Genomic DNA, 24,616 nt, shown 5'->3' with positions numbered 1-24,616 from the left:
TGCCCTGGCCTCCGGGCCTGAGGACCTGTTTGCCCTGGCCTCCGGGCCTGAGGACCTGTTTGCCCTGGCCTCCGGGCCTGAGGACCTGTTTGCCCTGGCCTCCGGGCCTGAGGACCTGTTTGCCCTGGCCTCCGGGCCTGAGGACCTGCCTGCCCTGGCCTCCGGGCCTGAGGACCTGCCTGCCCTGGATAGTGCCACTTTCCCTGCTACTGGACCTGGTAGGGCGGTTAATCCTGTCTCTATCAGGTCTATTGCTGTAGGTGTTGGTATTGCTGTCCTGGCTTGCCTCTTCCTATTTTTAACGGGTGCCTGTGCTCCTGGTCCGCCACCTGTGATGGGTGCCTGTGCTCCTGGTCCGCCACCTGTGATGGGTGCCTGTGCTCCTGGTCCGCCACCTGTGATGGGTGCCTGTATTCCTGATCTGCCACCCGTGATGGGTGTCCAAACTCCTGGTCTGCCACCCGTGATGGGTGTCCAAGCTCCTGGTCCGCCACCTGTAATGGGTGCCTGTATTGATTTTGTCTGTCTTCATGTCCTGGTTTCCGACTCTGGCTGTGATATCCTGGCTCCTAATTCTGCCAATGTTCCTGTTCTGGCTCCTGACCCCAGCAATTTCTTTGTTTTGTTTTCCAATCCTCAAGAAGCTCCTGTTCTCGTTTCTGGCGAGGCTTCGGCCCATTTCCCCAGGGTTTGGACTAAAATGGATGGGGGACCATTTGATCCTGGGATCGCCCGGAGGTCGATCCTCAAGGGGGGGGTAATGTCAGGATCAGCCCGGGACTTGAACTCTGATAGTGCTGTTCTGCTTATTTGCAGCACTTACCTGATGAGCCACTGGGGGCTCTCAGGGCTGATTCTGAACTATTGAGTGTATTGTTTTCTGTTATATGCCTGTTCACAGTGTTTTCCACCCACCTCGTTTACCCTCATGTGTTTCCCATTTCCTAATCACCTTCCCTTTATAAACCCCGCCCTGAGCTTTGCTCAGTGCTGAGTCATTGATTGTATCCTGTTTGTTCCTGACCTGCTATTTTGAATCTGAATCTGAATCTGAATCTGAACCTGAACCTTGAAAACCTTGTTTGTCTTGTTCCTGAAAACCTTGTTACCTTGTTTCCTGAGTGAGTACTTTTGTTCCTGTGTTCCCCTTTTTTCCCTCACCATGTGGATTCCTCGATCAGCCATTCTGCTTGTTCCTGCCTTTTGTGTTTCTGTGTTCCGTCTGCAATAAACCTGCTATAACTTCATCACCATCATGTTTTTGCCTACTATTACCTATGGCTACACCCCTGGGCGTCCACCATATCCACTCCCCTTGGAGTGGCTATCCTCGGTCACAACAGTTCCTAGTTGTGAACGTTACAAGACCAATATGTTGTTATCTTAAACTTTGTTGAGCAATATGCAGATTTTGTTAGAGGATATTTATATAGTTGTTATAGATACAGCTTTTAGTTTTTATTACAATATGATACTATATGAGATTTTTAGGGGAACACATTGCACTTTAACTTAATATAGGCTACATCAGGGGTGTCCAACCCGAGGGCCGCATGCGGCCCAGTATGGATATGAATGGCCAGCTTCAAATGCTCAGTTCCCGAGGGAACATCATGTCACAAAGGATATGGCCCCCCGGACCTCCTGTATGCACTCATGAGGGGTGGGTATATATGTTGTGAATCATTGCAGGTATGTTTACCTTAAAAAATGTCCCAGTGGGGACCGAAACGTCATGTCGGTTATGCATACAATAACACATTTTTTTCTGAAAGAAAACCCCAGTGATGCTGGTCTTTTTTCTATATATATATATATATATATAAGTAACTATATTTGAAACTATTTGTAAGGGCTGTTACACCTGGGCAATTTGTGTGTTTGAGACACAGAATGAGACACAAGTTTGAGTGCACTTAAATGTATCAGACAATTAATTCCATTATATTCTGCCTAGTTGTACTCTTGGGAGTTCAGAATTGTGTTTTGCTGCATTTGCATTTTATTGTGTTTTTTTAGACACAATTTGCTAAATTCTCTTGCACTTGACGAGTGTTCAAAAGGCAACTAAATAAAAGGATTGCATTTGGGACTCTCAAAAAACACATTAATCTGTATTTAAAAAAAAAGAAGAAGATGCATAGAAACACGGCATATATGTTTTTTGCACTTTGCCCTTTCTAAACATAGAGCAGTTTGAAAAAAAAAAAAGGTTTAAAATTTGCAACCGAAATGTGGATGCAAATTGATGCCCGCTATGCATTAGATTACCAAAGCATGTGGCATATAGAGAGCCCAAAATAAAAACTGTGCATATGGATTTTCAAGGTTGTCATGTCAGTTTCTGCAAAGGAATGTGTTTATTAACAATTTGTGTGTTGTGCACCAACACAAAACAAAAGCATGCATGAGTATGTAATGAAAATCTGGCAAGAAGGAATATGGTGGTACTGGGGGTTCTAATAAATGAGGAAAAAAGGTAAATTATTTCCATGTGTATGTTATGGGGCAATTGTGCCCTAGAAGCTACCCATTTTACCACTCCTTTCATTGAATATGGGTAGAGAAATTAGATTGAATAATAGACCCGCTTTAAAACGCCAGTTGATTGTTTAAAATGCCAGCCTCAAAATGTGTGAGGAAGAGACTCCTCTATATATATATATATATATATATATATATATATATATATATATATATACAAATATATTGCATAAAACAGCTCATAGTATGTAAAACCCTGCTTCAATTAAATAATTTTCATAATAATATACTTTTTAATTGCATGTGCCATTAAGTAATTCTAAATAGAAAACTGCCATTTTAAGATATAAAGGCTGCCTCTGGGATTCTACGATTCACATAGCACACAAACAAACCATACTTTAGGTCACATGAGCCAATTAACAGACAGAGTTCTGTCTTTTGCTTCCACACTTCTTCCTGTTACAGTTAGTGTTGTAGTATTTCTGGTCAGGTGATCTCTGAGGCAACACACAGACCATCACAAAATGGGGAATCAAGGGAAAAGATGTAAAAGGGAAATATTTACTTAATTATATATTCCGGTTTGCAAATGTTGGCAGAACTATCTGTCCAAAAAAAAAACCCCTTTTCATCAAACTGCAAATGACAACAGAATATTTTTGGGATGCTAAAAAAAATCTAATCAGGTTGGATGCTTTTTTGTTTTCATGCATTTATATTAAGCATAAACAGTGATTATACTGGAGGTTAATATACTGATTATCCATTTTCTGTAGTAATTATACTGGTGCATCAAGGGTTAATATGCCTGTTATCCATTTTACTTAGGGAATTATATTGTCATATCTGGGGTTAATATGCTCACTATCCATTTTTTCTACTAATTATACTGGCATGTCTGAGTACTGCTATCAAATGGGTGTTGTACTTAGCAGTGTGGCCACAAAGTGGGCATGGCCAAAATAATTTGCTATGGGATGAGGGAACCTACCAATTGGATGTTTGCCCAAGGCCCTGGACATGTCATGTATTCCAATGAGAAGCAAAAGTGTATTGAGTGCTATCTTTATGGATAAAAAATGCAATGTAGAGTTCCCTTCCAGCAGACTTGTTGTGCCCAATGGCAAATCTTTCTTGCAGGTTATAGTTCAGATTTTATCTAGTTAATTATATTTAGACTTGTACAACTACATTCTACATGTAGGACATACCAGTAGTTTGGACAGCTCTGCATCAGTTGTATAGAATGAAAAGGCCTTTATAAACAACACATTTGTACAGACCACAATCCATGAAACAAGGACACCAAACAAAAGTTCAGCCGTGATAGGGAAGAAAGCTTGGAAGACTGGTACAATTCAATGAGAATCGATTCATTTATGTACTCTTGCTGTCTAAAAATCAATGGACGAAACTGAACTGGTAATCTTCTCACCTGCCACTTCTGATCTCCTGCTTGATTAAAGGATGAGTGATAAAAACATCCAAATATCTCCAGCTCTTAAAGGAACAGTAACACCAAAAAATGAAAGTGTTTCAAAGTAATGACAATATAATGTATGGTTGTGCTGCACTGATACAACTGGTGTGTTTGCTTCATAAACTCTACTATAGTTTATAGTGGAGCCTCTAGACGCCTCCTATAGTCTTTGATGAGTGTCTGGATTCTGGATGGCGGTATTTTTGACCATTTGGCCTTAAAAATCTCTCCAGTTCTGTTAAATTTGATGATTTTCATTAAAATTAGCAAAATTACCCAAATTTTTGCACAGCCAATTTTTCACATTTGATTTAATTTCATACAACCGAATACTGCTTCACTAAAAATCTTTGTTCAGAAAACACCCCAATACTCAGATGTCAATGACGAATGCAAGACATCCCACTGTTATCTTTTTTGTTGAAAGTGGAGTAAATTATTATGCAGGCTGAGAGGGGTTCCCAAACTTTTTCATATGACTGTTCATCTGTTATTGGCACGTTCAAGACACTGAAGGCTTTCCAGTGTATACAATAAAATAATTTTCTGGTATACATCCCTATATAAAGGAAAATAGCATTTTTTAATTTTTTTGGAATTTAGAGCTCTAAATCTTAAAGTGAAAATACACAAAAACGCAGGCAGGCAGATTTAGAGAAAAAAAAATACAAAAAACCCCCCCCAATATATAGCTTTCCTAGGTAAACTAAAAATCCCCCCCTCCCAGGTAATGCCCCTAAAATGAGAGCACACAAAATGTTCAGAAATGGCTGGCACTGAGTGCAAATAAAATACAAAATTCTGCTAGCACACAAAGGCCCAAAATAATGATTACAGCAGGCCATCTGGCATTTGCCCTGTTCCCATATTTGCACTCTGAGCCTGCCACTATCTTGACCCAACCTTCTATCTAATTTAATTTCCCTTTTGGATTTTAAGCTCTTGTGAGAAAGGCCCTCTCAGCATTGTGTTGTGCACACATGGCAGCACTCCATTTAATATCCCATTATTAGTACATACAGGGCAACATCAATGTTTTGAGCCCTTGCAGGCTCTTTATCATGCTTTTAACTATCATGTTTTTCTTCCACAAGGACATGATATCAATTGGCCTCGAGTAATATGAAAAACTGAGATAAATGGGAGCACATGCCACCACTCCTACATAATATACTCTTAACGTTCATGATGAAAATTGCAACTTTATCGTCATAAGTAAAAGAATAAACCGAGGACTGTTTTCTGGAGATAATTAATTAAACTGATCAAACTATAAAGTTATAATTATAATTATAAAGTTGGCAATAAAGGGGTGGTCCACCTTTGAGTTAAATTTCAGAATGTTATAGAATGGCCAATTCAAAGCAACGTTTCAATTGGCCTTTATTTTCATATAATACACAAAAGCTATAAATATCTTGTAAATTATATCCTTATAAACGGTGAGTTCTGATGTCATCAGTTATAAACGGTGAGTTCTGATGTCATTTCTGTCACATGACTCACTGAAATTTGTGTATTATAATAAATAAAGTACCCCCAGTTGCAAAATATGAGGATATTAGAAGTTACCTCAGAGTTCCATGACCTGTATGAATACACTCGGCCTTATATCTTTATAAATTACAGTAGGGGGTACATTATCCACTATATATATTTTCATTTTTTTTTTTGCATTATTTGCCTTCTTCTGACAGCTTTCAAATGTTCAAAAACAAACGCCCTCCCACGTGAGACAAACGGTCAGATTCTGAGAAATTGGCCCCGCGACAAAACTCCTCTTCTTCAGGGTGACTAATCTCCCTGAAATGCCTTCCCACCGTTTTCCGAAGTCGCCCGAAGTTGCCTCACAAGGAAAAGGAAGCGCTCTGATTGCCATCCTTCCGGCAATTTTCATTCTAGCCGACGGAAAGACAGTTCGGGGAGATGAGTCGTCCGAAGAAGGGAGATTTGTCGTCGGGTGACTAATCTCCCCGAATCTGACTGTGTGTCTCTGTCCTTTGGCTGCCCATTATTTGTTATTGCTACTTATTAGTACCCAATAAACACAAATAATAAAACAAACTGCAAATGTCAGAATATCAATCTCTACATCAGATTAATTCATGGGAAACAACCTCTTCAATGATTGGATATTCCCCTGACCTGGTTACTCAATGAGTATTGCCTCCAATTAAATATTGTGCTCCAATTTATTATAACCGAAAACCTGCCCTACATTTCTGCTCAGTCATATCTAACCCGTGTCTCTGTTATATGACACACACTAGATCCTGCGCCTCTCCCATACATCTGATAGCACTGAATATCTATACGAGATATGTCCCCTTCACTCACTCATTTCATAGCCGACTGCGGCCATTTTAATATACTGAATGAAGATTATCAATTTAATACCGACGCCTGGAATCAATTTAAACAGTTAAAGAGCAACTTTAAGCAATTCCAGGAAATGGCGCCTAAAACCTATAATGACCGGTCAAACTTTCATTTGCCTTCTCATGCAAACTCAACCCTTCAATCGCTGGCTGATCTCGTCTGATTTGTCCCTTAAAGAAACGCCTCTAGCCCTCTTTCGATTGTGATTGGCTCAATTCAGTATCACTCTAACCTTGGGTAGGGTTCAGCCTTGGAGAGCCACCGCCCCCGCCACATTCTTTCATTTCCCTCCCCCATCACACACGCACCACCTCCGTGGCTGGGCGGGGTCAATCCATCTGTAATTGGTGAAGCTTCTCTGTCAGTCTGCAATTAACCGCGCCACCCCATTGGGCGGGTGGAGCCGCCCCTCAGCGGGAGTGGTTAGGCAGTCTGTCGATCTCCGCCCGTAACTCCGCCTACTCGCCGTCTCCGCCGCGCGGCAGCCAGGTTAGGTTGCCATCGTCAGCCGAGGTTTGCGTGAAGTACCTACGGCCCCCCGAAACAAGATGAGTGGTAAGAGAGCGGGCATAAGGGCGGGAGGTAACACGGGTTGCGAAACTTGGTGTGAGGCCCCCCTCGCTTTCTCACACGTACATTGTGTAAGGGATCGCTCCCCCTGGTCACTTTGTGGGCTTTTCGGCGCGCGCGGTGGAATGTTGTGTGCGGCCGGTACCACCGGAGGAGGTGGGGGGGTGTAGAAATAAAGTGAAATCCGCCTTCACTATTTCGTTCTCTCTCCTTCCTCGCCCCCTTTTTTACTTCTCCCTATATCTGGGGAGGTGGTGGTGGCGGCAGAACCCCTCCCTGCTGTCCTCCTCTCCCGCCCTTGTTTTTCTGCCCCCTCGGTGGGTGGGGTAGAATTGTAAAATTGCCCCCCGCCCCTCCTTGCGTAGTAGCCGGTACTTTTCGTGACATTGTCAAAGTGCAATACGTGACCCTAAAGTGTAATACTGAGCCCGTTGACTTTGCTTTTAATATTAGGTTATGAACCTTGCGGGCCTCCGTCTGTTGTTCCGATTTAGCCTCTCCCCCTCCTAACTCGACCTGCTCTGGGTATTTCTGGGCACAGCCGACCCTCTGGTGCCCACATAACTCTCACAGTCCCACGTCAATCGACGCCCGTGGGAAATGTGTAGTTCCCTGACACTGAAACCATTCTCCGCCCTTGGCCCGGGCAGTTATCACTGAAATCGAGTGGATGGGAGGGACGTTCGAGCGGGGACGCTGGGAGTTGTAGTTCACCAGTGGAGTTGGCCAGGGCAGATGAAGCCTATTTGCTTTTAGATCACACGAGTGGCCTGGTGGGAATCCTGGGAGCTGTACATAAACAGCAGTAGTGCCTTAAAACCAGCTGTTCTGTGAGAGGTTTTAGAAGGGCAACCCGAGTGCTGTCGAGGGGATTGTGGGAGTTGTAGTTTATCAGTCTGTTAATAAGAAGCTGATGTATAAAGTGGAGGTTTCTGGTGTTACATTGGCAGCTGAGGGCTTTGTGCAGTCACTGAAGTAGGGCCGCGCCATGTTGTAAGCTTGTGTAATGTGTGTGTGTACATGTTTACTCACTCTCTCTCTGTGTTTGTGACTGCAGATCAGGAGCTCGCGTCCGATGACATGCCTGGAATAAAGTCCGAAAACCGGACAGGAGGAGGTGGATTCATCCAGAAGGGGCAGGTAGGAAGAACCCACACATGTTGCATTATACACAGATAGGCAGGGACCATGCTGAGGAACTAGCCAGCCCTCTCACATTGGCTTCATGTACACTGGATGAGCATGGGGGGAGGGGGGTGAGGCTTTATTTTTTTTCTCTCTCTCTGAGAATCTTTGCTGTCCTCCCACCCTTTGCCTGGCAAACCTCCCACCCCCCTTGTTCCTGACTGCCCACTTAGGGCAGGCTCCAGAAACCCTTCCCCCCAGCCCTGTCCCTCCTGTTCTCTCCGTCTCCTTGACATGCTGGTTTGTTTACATGCTGACACTCTTTGTGCCGTTGCTAATGCAGAAAGTGGGGCCTGGAACGCAGCAATGGAAGGGTTAAATTCACATTCAGTCTCATCGGCAGCTACAATTTTCATTTCAATTCAGCAGCGGTGTCGGCTGCTTTGGCCCGAGGGGGGTTCCTAAATTGTGGTTGCACAAAGCAGAGCATCGGACCAAGCATAATTGACACTTAGGGATAAATCTGCTCAGAATGTACCAAAGGCTGAAAAGACAATTCCCCTAAATCTCTGTCATCACAGAATGTTGTTTTTCTGATTTGAGCAATAGTATCACTTAAAGATACGGACACCAGAAAATAACCCTTTTTTTTGTATTTGTCATAACATTGTCTATGAATGCCATTTATAATTTTGCCATGAAAGTATTTGTGTGATGTTTTTACATTACCTTTCTTACCCCGATGTTCCTCTATGAGGGGGCTGCCATATTTGTGCAGCAATAGTCCATTAACATTAGAAACTTTAATTGACCGGCTAAGAAGAGATATTCAGGTTGGCAAAACAGTCAGGTTTAGGAACTTCAAGTAATAATTACTTACAAAATCAGAACTGTCTGCGAAAAACAATCAACATGACCCATAGGCAACTTTTAATGTAGATTAATATTTTGAAAATAATTTTATTAGTGTCAGTATCACTTTAAAACACACACCCATTGTGGGTATAATTGTCTTTTTTTTCCAACACCCCTCCCCCATACAGGGTTTTGAAGCTATGGTTTGGCTGCCTTAGGACATCACAGACGTTGGCGCCCCCTATTTTATGTTAGATATCATCCCTACTCTCAACCACAAGTCTTGCAAATACTGCAGCTGCAACTTTCATATACCTGAAACCTATAACCCAGAAAACTCCAAATTACAGAAAGGCCATCTCTCATCCTCCATTTATGTATATAATCCTATTTTTTCTTTTTTTTTTTTAAAAAAAAACCCTTTTCTCTGTTATAATAGACCAGTACCTTGTATTTGATCCTGGCAAAGCTGCATGAATCCCTATTGGTGGCAACACACTTATTGGGTTTAAATGATTTCTAGTAGATTTAAGGTATGTTGACTCAAATTACAAAATATCCCTTATCCGGAAAACCCCAGATTTTTAAGCATTCTGTATAATAGCTCCCATATCTGTATGTAATGGTGTAATATTTTATAGACATACCGTAATGCCTTCTATTATTGAAAATTATTGTGAAATAAGTAATGCTGCTTGTAGTCCCTCTGAGAATACATGCACACTGACATGCCTGGGCAATGACCCCCCTGCAGTATTGCTGGGACTTCTTTCTTCTCTTACTAACACACATCTGCTTTCTTCGAAAGTGGGGAAAGCTGGGTCAGCCAGAAAGGGTATTTTTGTTGGTGGCACCCCATTACAACATTTGGGAATCACTTCAGGGTGTTGTACTGTGATCATAAATTTCTCCTATATTCCCATTGAGAGGCACCATAACAGCTCTCTATTAATTCCCATTGAGAACAGCCCCAGTCCCTTCACCTCTTGGGCTGCCTTCTGTAGTATGATGGCCCATTTGAAAAAGCATCAGTTAATAGTGCTGCTCCAGCAGAATTCTGTGCTGACATCTATTTTTCAAAAGAGCAAATAGATTTTTTTTATTTAATTTTGAAATCTGACATGGGGCTAGACATATTGTCGGTTTCCCAGCTGCCCCCAGTCATGTGACTTGTGCTCTGATAAACTTCAGTCACTCTTTACTACTGTACTTGATGTCACCCCCTCCATTTCCCCCCAGCAGCCTAACAACAGAACAATGGCAAGGTAACCAGATAACGGCTCACTAACACAAGGTAACAGCTGCCTGGTAGATCTAAGAACAGAACTCAAAAGTAAAATCCAGGTCCCACTGCGACACATTCAGTTACATTGAGTAGGATAAACAATAGCCTGCCAGAAAGCAGTTCCATCCTAAAGTGTTGGCTCTTTCTCAAAGCACATGACCAGGCAAAATGTCCTGAGATGGCTGCCTACACACCAATATTATAATTTTCTTTATTGATTTTCAATTAGCATAAGATAGAGGAAAGAAAGGAAAAGAAAAGCAAGCAAGATGAGCTTCTCCATTTACATAAAATTGCATCACCTTTAAGTCACCCATGTCAATATAAATTTAAAAAAAAATACACTGGTTCAGGAATGAAATTTTTTTATTGTAGGGTGAATTATCTGCAGTGTAAACAGTGTCATTACACTAAACAGTGTAATTTAGAAATAAAAATCATGACATAATGCCTTTAAGTTGTTTAGGAAACCATGTAAATATTAAATAAACCCAATAAACTGACTTTACTTCCAATAAGGATTAATTGTATCTTAGTTTGGATCAAGTACAAGGTACTGTTTTATAATTACAGAGAAAAAGTAAATCTTTTTTTTTTTTTAATTTGGATAAAATGGAGTCTATGGGAGACAACCTTTCTGTAATTCAGAGCTTTCTGGATTACTGATCCAATACCTGTATTTCTAAACTAAAGGCAGCATATAATCCGTCCTATATAAACTATATAATACTCCTGGTCTTGCAGTTAGCTGTAAAAAGATGCTTTAGGCTACACACAGATCTGATACTAAGTGCAGAGAATGCTTCCTGCATGGAGGTGTAGCTTTGTCTGTTGCACAGGCTGTGAGCTATAACCTATAGGAGGATGCACCTGCCAGTCAGCAGATAACCGCTTGTGAAACACTACAGAGCAGAAAGCATATTTACAATGTTAATGCACAGTTACATTTTCAGCAACTATACCATGTAGGAACACAGACAAATAGCAGTTGTGGCATGTGCTACATTTTGCACCCTCTCCCATTTGTCCGTTGATGCACTGTTTTTAACCTGACAATGGTTGCAGAGCTTAAAGAATAGTAACACCATAAAATGAAAGTGTTTTAAAGTAATAGAATATAATGTAATGTTGCCCTGCACTGGTAAAACTGGTGTGTTTGTTTCAGAAACCCTACTATTGTTTATATAAAAAAGCTGCTTTGTAGCAATGTGGGGGATGAAAAAGGAGAAACGGCTCAGGTTACACAGCAGATAAGCTCTGTAGAACATAATGGTGTTATCTGTTATCCACTATTTAACCTGTACAATATAGACTTTTTTCAATTTCCACCATTGCTACACAGCAGCTTTTTTATATGAACTATAGTAGTGTTTCTGAAACACATCAGTTTTACCAGTGCAGGGCAACAGTACATGATATTTTCATTACTTTAAAACACTTGCATTTTTGGTGTTTTAATAAAATCTCAAGACTTCCCAAACTTTGCGCTGTCAATCAACAACCATGGGCTCCTTGAAGCAACTGAATGAAAGTTAAAATAATTATTGCCTACAAAGCAGGGGCAGGCTATAAAAGGATTGCAAAACTTTAGCAGGTTTAACTGCAATTTGGCACTAGTAAGTGATGTCATAAAGAAGTGACATTTAAAGGAGAAGCAAACCCTAAAGTTAAAAAACCCCTACCCTACATCGACTCCCTCCTCAGGGCCCCCAGCCTAGCTCCTACCCCGGGCAAATGGCCCAAGTTTTTCTTATCCCTCGGTGCATATTCTGTCCAGCGGAGTTCACGAGTTCTCTTCGGGAAGTAAGTGCCCTATCGGTGCATGGGCAGTTTGAGCATATTTCTGCTTCTACGTATGCACCGAAACTCACGGAAATTGCCGAAGTGCCAGGAGAAGACCCACAAATTGATGAAGATGGTGCCTGTGAACTCCACTTGACAGAATCTACACCGAGGGATAAGTTAAGACTTAGGGGCATTTGCCCACTATAGCAGCTAGGCTGGGGAGGCGGTCTATGTAGGGTATGGCTTTTTTAACTTTAGGGTTTGCTTCTCCTTTAAGGGGAACTGTGAAAGTCAAGGGGAGAGTAAGAAAGCTTTCAGAGAGGAAGGCTTGTATCATGCAAGAAAGGCAAATGCTCATATGACTGCAAAGGAGCTGCAGCAAGGTTTGACTGACACAAAAGTGGAGTTGCTGTGTTCCATGGTGTAGTGTTGTTTGCACAAACCTGACCTGCGTGGAAAAGACATCAAGAGGAAACCTTACCTGTGCTCTCATCACAAACCTCAATATATGCAAAGCAGCATCTAGACAAGCCAGAGGCCTTTTAAAACAAGTGCTGCAAACTAAGGAAGTAAAAAAAATAAATAACACTGGCCACAATCACATTTTTTTATGTTTTACCGTTTTATCATAACTCTCAAACTCCCATGAACTCAAAATTCGACCAATCAAAATTTATAAAAATAAATAAATTTGAATTTCCTAAAATATGGTGAATAGGTTTGACCCGAAACTCGAATCGAATTAGATTTGAGTTTTAAAAACTAGTCGAATTTGACAGTTTTGGCCATAAAAAAAATCAAATTCTAAATTCGATTTTTTTAATTCGACCTTTGTTAAAGCTGTTTCTTAGCCGCATCTCTGGAGTATTAGCAACTATTGTTTAAATTCTAACAGCTGCCTGCAATGAAATTTAGGGATTCTGCTCAGCATGGACAAAGATAAGAAAGGTATCAACTAAATGTATCAATTTAGAACAGTTTAAAGGGTCAGCGACCACCCTTCCCAGAGCTGCTTTAGAAGGTGAAAAATTAGATTTAACACAATATTAGAAAAACGTTCAAATATAGAAAGTGATTGGAAAAAGTCTTTATTTCTGGTAAACTATCTGAAACCAACTGAACTGAAAAAAGTGTTGGAAGGTGAACAACCCCTTTAAATGGCTGTATACACTGAACACAAAGGGTTGGGTGATCCAGTTCCTGGATAATCCCCAATTCTGCTCTTGCCATTTCCCCAGGAATTGTCAATTTACGTTATGTGGTAATTAATTTTAGTACATTTGGCGTAAACTTCTTATCCTTGATCTGAACAAGCCCTTTTTTTTAACAGGACTCTCAGCCTTCTCCTTTGGCCTTGTTGGCTGCCACCTGTAGCAGAATTGAGCCTCCCGAGAATGGAAATGGCAACGGCCAGCAACAGGGCGCAACCGAATTGGATTTGAGTACTGCTCAAATTGCCCAGACAGCAAATGGCTGGCAGATTATTTCTACAGCTGCTACCAAGGATCAAGCTGGAGGTGATGCCACTTCTAAAAACCGCCCAATAGCCCCTGGACAGTATGTGGTTGCTGCACCCAATGTGCAAAATCAGCAGGTTTTGACCAGTTTGCAGAGTGTGATGCCCAACATTCAATACCAAGTCATACCGCAATTTCAGACAGTTGACGGACAACAGCTCCAGTTCACCACTGCCCCAACTCAAGTCAATGTCCAGCAAGATGCTTCAGGCCAGTTGCAGATCATCCCAGCTACTAACCAGCAGATTATCACCACTAATCGCACTGGTACAGGGAACATACTTACAATGCCAAATTTATTACAGCAAGCAGTCCCTATTCAGGGCATGGGTCTGACCAACAATGTCCTGTCAGGACAGACTCAGTACCTAACTAATGTCCCTGTTGCTCTTAATGGTAACATTACTCTGCTTCCCATGAATGCAACATCCCTCACTCCAACATCTCAGTCATTGACCCTTACTGGAACTCAGGAAAACTCTCAGCCAGTTACTTCAGGGGTGGCTATCAGCTCCTCCCAGTTGGCTACTTCCCAGGCTAACTTTGGCACTTTCTATACCAATGCCAACAACTTCTCCACTAGTACCACCCCAAGTAATATGAGCCTTATGAACTGTAGCAGTGGAGGCAGCACACCGGGCACCAATGTCCAGGTCCAAACATCTCAGAGATCTACTGGCCACCTAAGCTTCATTACTGACTCTGTGCAACAAGGCAATGGAAGCCTTCAGCAGGGACAGCAGAAGGACGGTGACCAGAACCAGCAACAGCAACAAATTCTCATACAGCCTCAAATAGTCCAGAGTGGGCAGACAATCCAGGCTCTGCAGGCAGCTCAGCTGTCCGGTCAAGCCTTTAGTACACAGGCCATATCCCAAGATGCCCTACAGAATCTTCAGATTCAGACCATGCCAAACACAGGTCCAATTATTATACGTACACCTACTGTAGGTCCGAATGGCCAAGTTACCTGGCAGACCATACAGCTGCAGAATCTGCAAGTTCAGAGTCCACAAGCTCAGACCATCACTCTTGCTCCAATGCAGGGGGTTTCTTTGGGGCAGTCTGGCAGTACTAATTCTCTCACATCAATGCCTGCTGGTACAGTGACCGTCAATGCTGCTCAACTGTCATCCATGCATGGCCTGCAGACCATTAATCTTGGAGCGTTGGGAGCCTCGGGTATTCAAGTGCACCAGCTTCAAGGAGTACCTTTAACAATCACCAATGCAACTGGTAAGTCTTGTCTGAGCTTAAAGGAAAACTATACCCCCAAAATGAATACTTGAGCAACAGATTATATCAAATTAAGTGGCATATTAAAGAATCTTATCAAGTTGTAATATATATTTACTGTAAGTGTACATTTTCCTCTGAGATCACCTGACCAGAAATACTGCAACTCTAACTGTAACAGGAAGAAGTGTGTCTGTTAATTAGCTCATGTGACCTAACATGTATGGTATGTTCGTGTGCACCATGAATCATACAATCCCATGGGGCGGCCTTTATTTTTTAAAATGGCAGTTTTCTGTTTATGATTACCAAATGGCACATACTACTAGAAAATGGTTTATTTACATGAAGCAGGGTTTTACATATGAGCTGTTTGTATTTTTATAGAAACCTACATTGTTTGAGGGGTATAGTTTCCCTTTTATTTGTATGTTCTGTTTTGGCAGCTCTTTTGACCCCAGTAGGCTCCTGCCGTGGCTCTTCTCCATTGACGCCTTGTCACGTTTTATTGACTGCTAGCAAATTTCAGTCATTTCAATGGGAAAATATTTATCAACTCATTTTCCTTTGTATAGTCCTTTGTACAGTTCCAAATATTGAGATCCATGTGCTGTATGAGGACAGTCTTTCTTTCTTTCCTTCTTTTGTTCATAATTTCCCTCCTGGTACTGTTTAGCAGCACATTAGTGATGTGTTTAAATTGCAGCGACACAAGGAATTATCGCCATAGACTAATCAGTGCTCACCAGATGCACTTGGGAAAAACTGAAATTTGCCATATAGAGGTATGGGACGTGTTATTCAGAATGCTCTGGATCTTCACACTTGTCTACTACAAAATCATGTAAATATTAAATAAACCCAATAGGCTGCTTTTGTTTCCAATATCTATATCTTAGTTGGAATCAAATACAAGGTACTGTTTTATTACTATGGGTATGGGGCCTGTTATCCAGAATGCTCGGGACCTGGGGTTTTACGGATAACAGATCTTTCAGTCTTCGTGCCTTAAGTCTACTAGAAATTCATTAAATAAACCCAATAGGCTGGTTTTGCTTCCAATAAGGATTAATTATATCTTAGTTGGGATCAAGAACAAGCTACTGTTTTATTATTACAGAGAAAAAGGAAATCATTTTTAAAAATTTGGATTATTTGGATAAAATTGAGTCTATGGGAGACAGCCATTCCGTAATTCGGAGCTTTCTGTATATCTGGTTTCTGGATAAGGGATCCTATATCTGTACAGAGAAAAAGCAAATAATATTTAGCCATTTGGATTGTTTGGATAAAATGGAGTCTATAGGAGATGGCCTTTTCTGGATAATGGATCCTATACCTGTACATTATGCATTCTTCATATGCAGGTTCCATGGGCAATGCACCTAAGACTTGCAGCGTTGTAGCATCTTGCCTATAGGTCCAAGAGCTAAAAGCAGCATTGTAACTAATGAAGGCTGCTCACTGAAACAAGCTGTGTTAGATAAGACCCTGCTAGGTGACCTACTGTCCATACAGCCAGAACTCTTCAAAACTTAAATGGCAGTTGAATAATTGTGATCTTACCAGCATTTACTAGTTTTTTTCTATCATTTTTTAGTTTTTATTTTTAAAATAAAGCAGAAGATACCGGATCTGTAGAATGTCCTCATAAATGTAAAGCAATATCTTGTCAAAGAGCATAAATCAATACATACATGATCAAAGTACATTTGTGCTTAAAAGACAGCTGAAATACAGTAAATAATGTAGCCAGGCTAAATCCGAATGCTTTGCTAAAAACAGCAGAGGTATTGGATATCCATTGTGCCAAGTATTATTCCCTTAGGGCTCTAAGGGAGTCATATGTATGCTTGCCTAAAGCACATATCAGATTATTTATGATAGACATTGGTGTATAGGCTGAGCAAAATAACTTGTTCCTGTTGCTCGACTTTTGCCTTTGACCAGGCGCTGCTGCAACAATGCAGAAATATTAATGTTGGACTGCACTCTAATGTACATAGTAACATAGTAAGTTAGGTTGAAAAAAGACACGTCCATCAAGTTAAACCTTTAAACTTTTTTTAATCTGCCTAACTGCCGGTTGATTGTATGGCCCACTTGGACACCCTGGCCTTCTGTAGATAACGCCTGGTGCACGGGATCGGCACCCTCCCAGACAGACCATTCCAATCACGGTTGATTCAAGCAGGGAAAACCCTTGCGTGTTTATTTATAGTTGTGCAACTGCAAATAAACACGCAAGGGTTTTCCCTGCCTCTTCTCCAGCGTGAACATCCCCATTTTGGCCAGTCTTTCCTCATAGCTAAGATTTTCCATACCTTTTACCAGCTTAGTTGCCCTTCTCTGTACCCTCTCTAATACAATAATGTCTGGAGTGATGGAGACCAGAACTGTACAACATATTCTAGATGGGGCCTTAGCAGTGCGCTCTAAAGTGGAAGAATGACCCCCTCCTCGTGAATCAATGCCCCTTTTAATACAGCTCAAGACCTTATTTGCCCTTGATGCTGCTGACTGGCATTGCTTGCTACAGCCAAGTTTATCATCTACAAGGACTCCAAGGTCCTTTTCCATAATGGATTTGCCTAGTGCAGTCCCATTAAGGGTATAAGTGGATATTTTTACATCCCAGGTGCATGACTTTATATTTATCAACATTAAATCTCATTTGCCACTTAGCTGCCCAGATTGCCAGTTTGTCAAGATCGTGTTGCAAGGATGCTGCATTCTTGATGTACCAATAGTGAATGGTAGTTTAACATAGTTTATTTACAGGTGCAATCGGCCCAAAATATGCGACCCATACATAGCAAAAAATACAAGATTCAATATAAATGAAGAGGGCTTGAACACTGAATAAACAGACATGGTGGTATAGCAAAAAATCGTATTTACGGTAATTAATTTTAAACATTCACAAAAAATAATCAATTTTGTCATAAACACAATAAGGCAACACTGTCCAAAAAGTTTACAATGCATAAATACATACCACCCAAATTAAGTCAAATACAGATACTCGCCAGAAAGGAAGCATATATTTTTGCCACAGAATGGCAATTACCCCGACGTTTTGGCTGTTCGCCTTTCTGAAGGGGAATTCTCCTGGTTAACCATGCATCAGAAACGGCTATGCTTTGTCTGGATAGATCATTCAGAAAGACCAGCAGATATAAGTATGGTAAAGGAACATTATAACATCTGAATCCTGGTTTGCAAGTTAAGATGAACAGATTCCTCTGTAAGCTTCGATTATCCACTAACAGTGAAATAATTCATGCACTTAAAATTTAGCCATACTATTATTATATTATGTTTTTAAATGTCTGCAAATAGACTGAGTTACCAGACTGGGAGCTTTGTAGTCATGTATTTCACCCCACCCTCCCCCGGCATTTCATCCTTTTTTTGGTTCAGACTTCAGCCTTACTCAACCAGTTATGTCCTACCTATATCACTGGTTTAACCGGTTCTCAACAAGGCAAAAATGTAAATGCAATTCAATAAATTGAATGTATGCAACACAAACTAGTTGACCTGTACCATCTGTATTTTTATATCCGTGAAACACATGATTGCTAATGTAGGTATCTGTTTAAACGGATGGGGTTCTAAATGGTAAAATCAGTGGACTGTTAAGAGTATACGTTTGTGCAGCCCTACAATTCCTTCAAACTATGAAACCACATTAGGTCAAGGTCCCCCCTTACGAATATTACGGGTATAAAAATGGGCTCACACAGACTGTTGGAACAAATATGTGGAGGCACATTTATCAAAGGTTGAATTTCGAATTCATGTGAGTTTTTTTTTGTTTTTTAACTCTATTAAATTCAAATATACATAAAATTCAATTGGGGGGTTATTTAATAAAAAAAATGTAATAGCTAAAACTCGATTGAAATTTTTTCGGAGAAAAAAAAACTCTTTCAGTAAGGCAAGTAACTAGTGATGTGTGGGCTGGCCTGATACCCGTGGGCTGGCCTGATACCCGTGGGTGGCGGACCGGTCCGGCTTGAGCTCTTCTTCCTGCTCTCCCCGCCCACCACCTTGCACTGCCGACTTCCAGCTTCTGTTTTAATAGACGCACAGCTGCGTGCCCTGCCCCTTTTGTGACATCAGCGGCGGGTCGGGTGCAGATCTATAAAAGGAACCCGGAAGTCGGGCGGGTGCGATTCGGATTTTTCCCGACCCGCACATCAATAGTCGTAACATGTCTAAATTGGTCCCTGGACGTCTCCCATTGACTTATACATGAACGCGCAGATTTTAGGTGGCGAATAGTCAAATTTGAAATTTTAAAGGGCTAGAGTGTGCTTAATCTCGGAATTCGAATTAAAACTTGAATCGCGTTTGGATAATTCACAATTTGAAAAAAAAATTAGAATTTTCAATTTGACCCTAAATAAATCTGCCCCTTCGTGTCTGTGTGGCTTCAGTCCTTGCAAATTATGAAAAGTATTTGCTACAACCATTAAGGAAATGATCATAGTCTATGTCTAAGTTGTTTCCTGGCACAGTCCCATAATCTAGACATAGGGACAGCATGGTAACTCCTGTAAAATGCAGTATGTGTGTGTATATAATATCTATCTTTTCCTTTTATACAGGGGATGCAAGTGGCCATCTGAGCATCCATGCTGCAGGTGCTGATGGGCTCCATGATGAGAACTCTGCTATGGAAGAGGGTGAAACAAGTCCAGACCCCCAGCCTCAACCTGGGCGCAGGATGCGTAGAGAGGCCTGCACCTGTCCATACTGCAAAGAAGGCGAGGGAAGGTAAGACCAGTATCTGAATTTAGAGTTCAGTGCCCATGTTTTATGATTAACGGTGGCCATACACATAGAGGTCGCCAAACAAGCAGATCCCTCCCTGATATGCACACCTTGAGGTGGTCGATATCGGGCTGATCCAATCGTGAGCCCTAGGGTCCAAAGATCGGTTCATAATGGGCGTTCAGATTGCAGGACTGCATCAACGAACAGATGCAGTTAGCAATCCAACAGTATTTTTACCCCTGCCCATCAGAGGGCCCCACACACGGGCCAATAAGCTTTTAGGGCCTGTGTGTGGCCACCATAAAGGAATTGTTCCGCGTAAAAATAAAAACAGTGTAACAGTGTACTTCCTGCTTTTCAGCTCTCTTGGTTCCACTTATTGGTTAACAGACAGTAACCACTCAATGACTTGAGGGGGGCCACATGGGTCATAACTGTTGCTTTTGAATCTGAGCTGCAAATTGCAAACTCACTGAACAGTTATGTCCCATGTGGCCCCCCTTAAAGTCGCTGACTAACTCAGAATTAGAGAGCTCAAAAGCAGGAAGTAGTGTTCTGGCTGTTATGTTAGACATCCAGTCACTCCAGCCTTTATACATTACATTTTTGCCTAACTAACTATATTAAAAACATTTTTTATTTTGCACAGCTTATCTGTTTACACAGTTTTTATTTTCACACTGAACTGTTAAATATACATAATACATATACATTGGCTTTTTATGTTACATTTTAACTTGTAACATGTTGTAACTGGAATGTCTCCATTTTGTTAGGGGTTCGGGGGATCCAGGGAAAAAGAAGCAGCACATCTGCCACATTCCAGGGTGTGGAAAAGTGTATGGGAAGACTTCTCACTTACGTGCACACTTGCGCTGGCACACAGGAGAACGCCCCTTTGTCTGTACTTGGGTGTTTTGTGGTAAACGATTCACACGTAGCGATGAGCTTCAGAGACACAAGCGCACCCATACCGGTAGGTCCATATACCCAATGTACAAGTATCATGTACTGTATTCCATTTCAATCAACAATTTCGTCATTGTACATATCGATGCTCCAGTTTTATCTGATACATTTCTGTTGTGTTTTGGCTCCTCTAGATATTCATTTTTATGTTTTGTAAAAGCAGAAGCAATACCTGTATAAGTACACAATTATCTCAAGTTTCAGATAAAAAATACAAAATCAGGGTTTTTTTAATTTAAATTCTTAAGGGAGCAATACATTAAATGGGTTGTTCACCTTTAATTTAACATTTAGTATGATGTAGAGAGTGAAATTCTCAGAGAACTTGCAATTGGTTTTCATTTTTAATTATTTGTGGTTTTTGAGTTATTTAGCTTTTTATTCAGCAGCTCTTCAGTTTGCAATTTTAGCAATCTGGTTGCTAGGGCTCAAATTACCCTAGCAACCATGCATTGGTTGGAATATGAATAGGAGAGGCCTGAATAGAAAGAGGAGTAATAAAAAGAAGCAAAATCAATCCATTTGTAGCCTTACAGAGCATTTGTTTTTTAGATGGGGTCAGTGAATCCCCATTTGAAAGCTGGAAAGAGTCAGAAGAAGGCAGCAAATAATTCAAAAACGATAAATAAATAATGAAGACCAATTGAAAAGTTGCTTAAAAATTGGCCATTCTATAATATACTAAAAGTTAATGTGAAGGTGAACCACCCCTTTAAAGTGGACCCATCACCCAGACCTAAAAATCTGTATAATAAGTCCTTTTCAAGTTAAACATGAAATCCAAATTCTTGTTTTATTAAAGTATTCATAGCTTTTGTAAACTCAGCTGTCCATCAAATATTGCCTGCCCCTCCTCTATGCCTTAGAAGTAGAGGCAGGGCAGGCAATTATTTCACTTTCCGTTCAGCACTTACTAGATGTGATTGCACTACCCACATTCTCTTCACCATTTAATTGTGTAGCCAGGGCATGAGGATGGACATCAGGTCCCCCATTCTGGTGCACAAAAAAGTTTCTGAGATGATACAAGGCTTGTCTTAATAACAGTGTCCACAAAATGGTTTCTGCCTGCTTGCTATACTTGAGTTCCCAGACTGATGGAAACAAGATTCAAATTTTTATAGTGTAATTAAAGCTTGACAAACGTGATAAAATAGGATTTGGAATATTTTTTTCCGGTGACAGGTCCCCTTTAATCGGAGGATCTAAATTTGTTTCCTCTAGTTATTTGAAGGTAAAACTGAGATGGTTCTTTCTAAAGATTTTAATAAATAAATAACTAACTTCATTTTTGTTTTTTGAAAAATTGCCAATGCCAGTCCTACAACACCCACACCAGGAGGGAAGCTCACGGTGGAAGCGTCCATGTTGCACAGAGCACATTTGCATAATGAGCATCTGACGTTGTGCATAATGAGCAACAAACCGGAAGCTCCCTCCACTGGGGTGGGTGGTTGGTCAATTTTGTTTTCTTAAACTACAGTTGACACCACCCCCAACCAGAGTCTTTGTTTTCCATGAAGCCCAAGTAACATTAGGGGATTTTAGCTTGCTGTCTGTTCATTTATTTGAACATCAATAACCTTCTTTATTGTTTCAATTACATATTACCATATTTTTATTCCATATTTGTTTTTTGAGGAAATTATACATTTACAGGGGCAGAGGGGCAAACTGAGCATGCTCAAGCCCTAGCCCTGGAGGTTTAAGCTTAAAACAGGAAGTCTGATTTTGACAGATGAGAAGCATTACTTTGAGGGTTTACTAGTGTATTTATGTAGACCTTTCTGATGAAGCTTACTTGGTTTTAACCTTTCGTTCTACTTTAACAGCTGTTAATTACTCAATGAAGTACTCCATAAAGTACAATAAAACATTTGGTATTTCCTAAAATAAAGGCACGGATCTGTTCGCATTTAAACCACCATACACTGTTATTGTTTGCGTTGTGTAGTTTCCTTTTTATTGTAGATGCAGTAACACATTGATGCAAAACCATCCTCTCTTTTATGAAACAGGTGAGAAAAAGTTTATGTGCACCGAGTGTCCAAAGCGCTTCATGAGGAGTGATCATTTGTCCAAGCACATAAAGACCCATCAGAATAAGAAGGGCCAGGGTGGCCCTGTCACCATGACGACCGTAAACCTGGACACTGGAGTGGGCTCTGATGGCAGTGCTGCTTCAACTCCAACCCCCCAGGCCCTTATCACTACAAACATGGTTGCCATGGAAGCAATATCTCCAGAGGGCATCGCCCGGTTGGCGAGCAGCGGTATCAACGTCATGCAAGTGGCAGATCTTCAGTCAATCAATCTTAGTGGCAATGGCTTCTGAAATCCAGTGGTTTGGAAGGACTATTTGTTGACCGTAAATAAGTGTGATGGAATGGGTGGGAGGGTAGGTCTATAGTAACATAATGACAATGGGTCCAAAAAGAGGGGGGTTAAACTCTCCTGTACGGTAGTGCAAGGGTGTGCCAGTTCACATTACCCTTGATGGAACTTTTTCCGCCTTGTTGTAATCCATTCTTTAACAGCACTGATTATTCATACACACAGTTACTGGGAGAGACCTTTGTCCTCCACAGAAACGCACCTGCATTGTATATTTCACCAGGATATTTCCAGCTGAATGCTTATGCCAGCTCTGGGCAAAATGGGCCTTACTTATCGCCCCCTTCATGGGCATCACTGTTTGTCCTTGCAAGGGTTAATATCCTGCCTCTCTATTCTGGTGCTCACATGTACCACCGTTTCTTTGTGTTGGTGTGAAGACGGCAAACATTTCTCAGAACTCATCTATTTTTTAATATAAATATATATATATATAATATTGATATTTTCTGTATTTTACAAGCAAAGACTTAAGGTACCACCCTTAGCCATCATGCCTTGGTAAACTGATTTATCAATGCAATACGTTTTTGTTTTTTTTAAACAGAGATACTATAACTATAAAACTCAGTTCAGATGAAATACAAATGCCAAAAAATCTTTATATTCATATATCTATATATAACAAATGCTTAGACCAAAAGTTGCTTTGGTCACTGCGTAGCCTTAGTGTTTTTTCTAAGTTAATGAACTTGTTCTACTCTGCCGAGCAGTTGTGAAAGTGGTTGGAAGCCTTTGACGTGTAACTGTATTCTACTTCCATCTCTCATTCTTCAACGTTCATTCCCATTGAACAAGAAAGGTTTGGATCTCTTAGTAGATGCTTTAATGCTGACATACGGTAGATTTCCATATATTCTTTCTGAATCTTTGCCCCCCATCATCATCTTCATCATCATCATCACATGACTGATCAGAAATCTATATCTTAATGATTGGGCTAGGATAGACTCTTTAACCCTAGGCACTGTATGATTTATGGTTCAGTGCTAAATAGCATGAGTAGTCCGCTGGTTTGGGGCTGCCATGTTGTAGTTTACATCTGCAGAACAGTTCAGTGACCATCCAGAATCTGCTTTTGGTAGTGAGTGCTTGAGGGACTTTTCTACCCCCCCCCCCCCCCCCCATTTTTCCCTTTTTTTTTTTTTTTGTTTAACCAGTGCAGTTCAGTATAAAAATAAAAACTGGGTAAATAGGCTGTACAAAATAATAATGTTTCTAATAGTTAGCCAAAAATGTAATGTATAAAGGCTAGGGATGCACCGAATCCACTATTTAGGATTCGGCCGAACCCCCGAATCCTTCTCGAAAGATTCGGCGGAATTCAAATCAGGGATGGGAAGGGTAAAATATTTTTTACTTTTGTTTTGTGACCAAAAGTCACGTGATTTCCCCCCCAGACCCTAATTTGCATATGCAAATTAGGATTCGGTTCGGCCTGGCAGAAGGATTCGGCCGAATCCTGGATTCGGTGCATCCCTAATAAAGGCTGGAGTGACTGGATGTCTTAACATAATAGCCAGAACACTACTTCCTGCTTTTCAGCTCTTTTGGTTTCCACTGATTGGTTACCAGGCAGTAACCAATCAGTGACTTGGGGGGGGGTCACATGGACCATAACTGTTCAGTGAGTTTGCATCCTCCGCATTCAGCTCAGATTCAAAAGCAACGGTTATGGCCCATGTGCCCCCCCCCCCCCCCCACTCAAGTCACTTATTGGTTACTGCCTGGTAACCAATCAGCTGAAAG

The 24,616-nt window shown here is 41.1% G+C and overlaps 1 protein-coding gene across 1 annotated transcript; it reads left to right on the top strand.

Annotated features, from left to right (window-relative positions):
• The first annotated feature begins 6,714 nt into the window (after positions 1-6,714).
• sp1.S (Sp1 transcription factor S homeolog) lies at positions 6,715-24,235 on the top strand. Its single transcript, XM_018250155.2, has 6 exons — positions 6,715-6,901; positions 7,974-8,056; positions 13,297-14,719; positions 19,336-19,504; positions 20,281-20,480; positions 22,492-24,235. The coding sequence occupies exons 1-6, from the start codon at positions 6,895-6,897 to the stop codon at positions 22,806-22,808; spliced, it is 2,199 nt and encodes a 732-aa protein (XP_018105644.1). The 5' UTR covers positions 6,715-6,894; the 3' UTR covers positions 22,809-24,235.
• The last annotated feature ends 381 nt before the right edge of the window (positions 24,236-24,616 follow it).

Source organism: Xenopus laevis, chromosome 2S (genome assembly GCF_017654675.1).
Source record: "Xenopus laevis strain J_2021 chromosome 2S, Xenopus_laevis_v10.1, whole genome shotgun sequence".
Taxonomy (NCBI): Eukaryota; Metazoa; Chordata; class Amphibia; order Anura; family Pipidae; genus Xenopus; species Xenopus laevis.
Note: the sequence above shows the minus strand (reverse complement) of the source record. Positions and strands in the feature narration are given on the sequence as shown.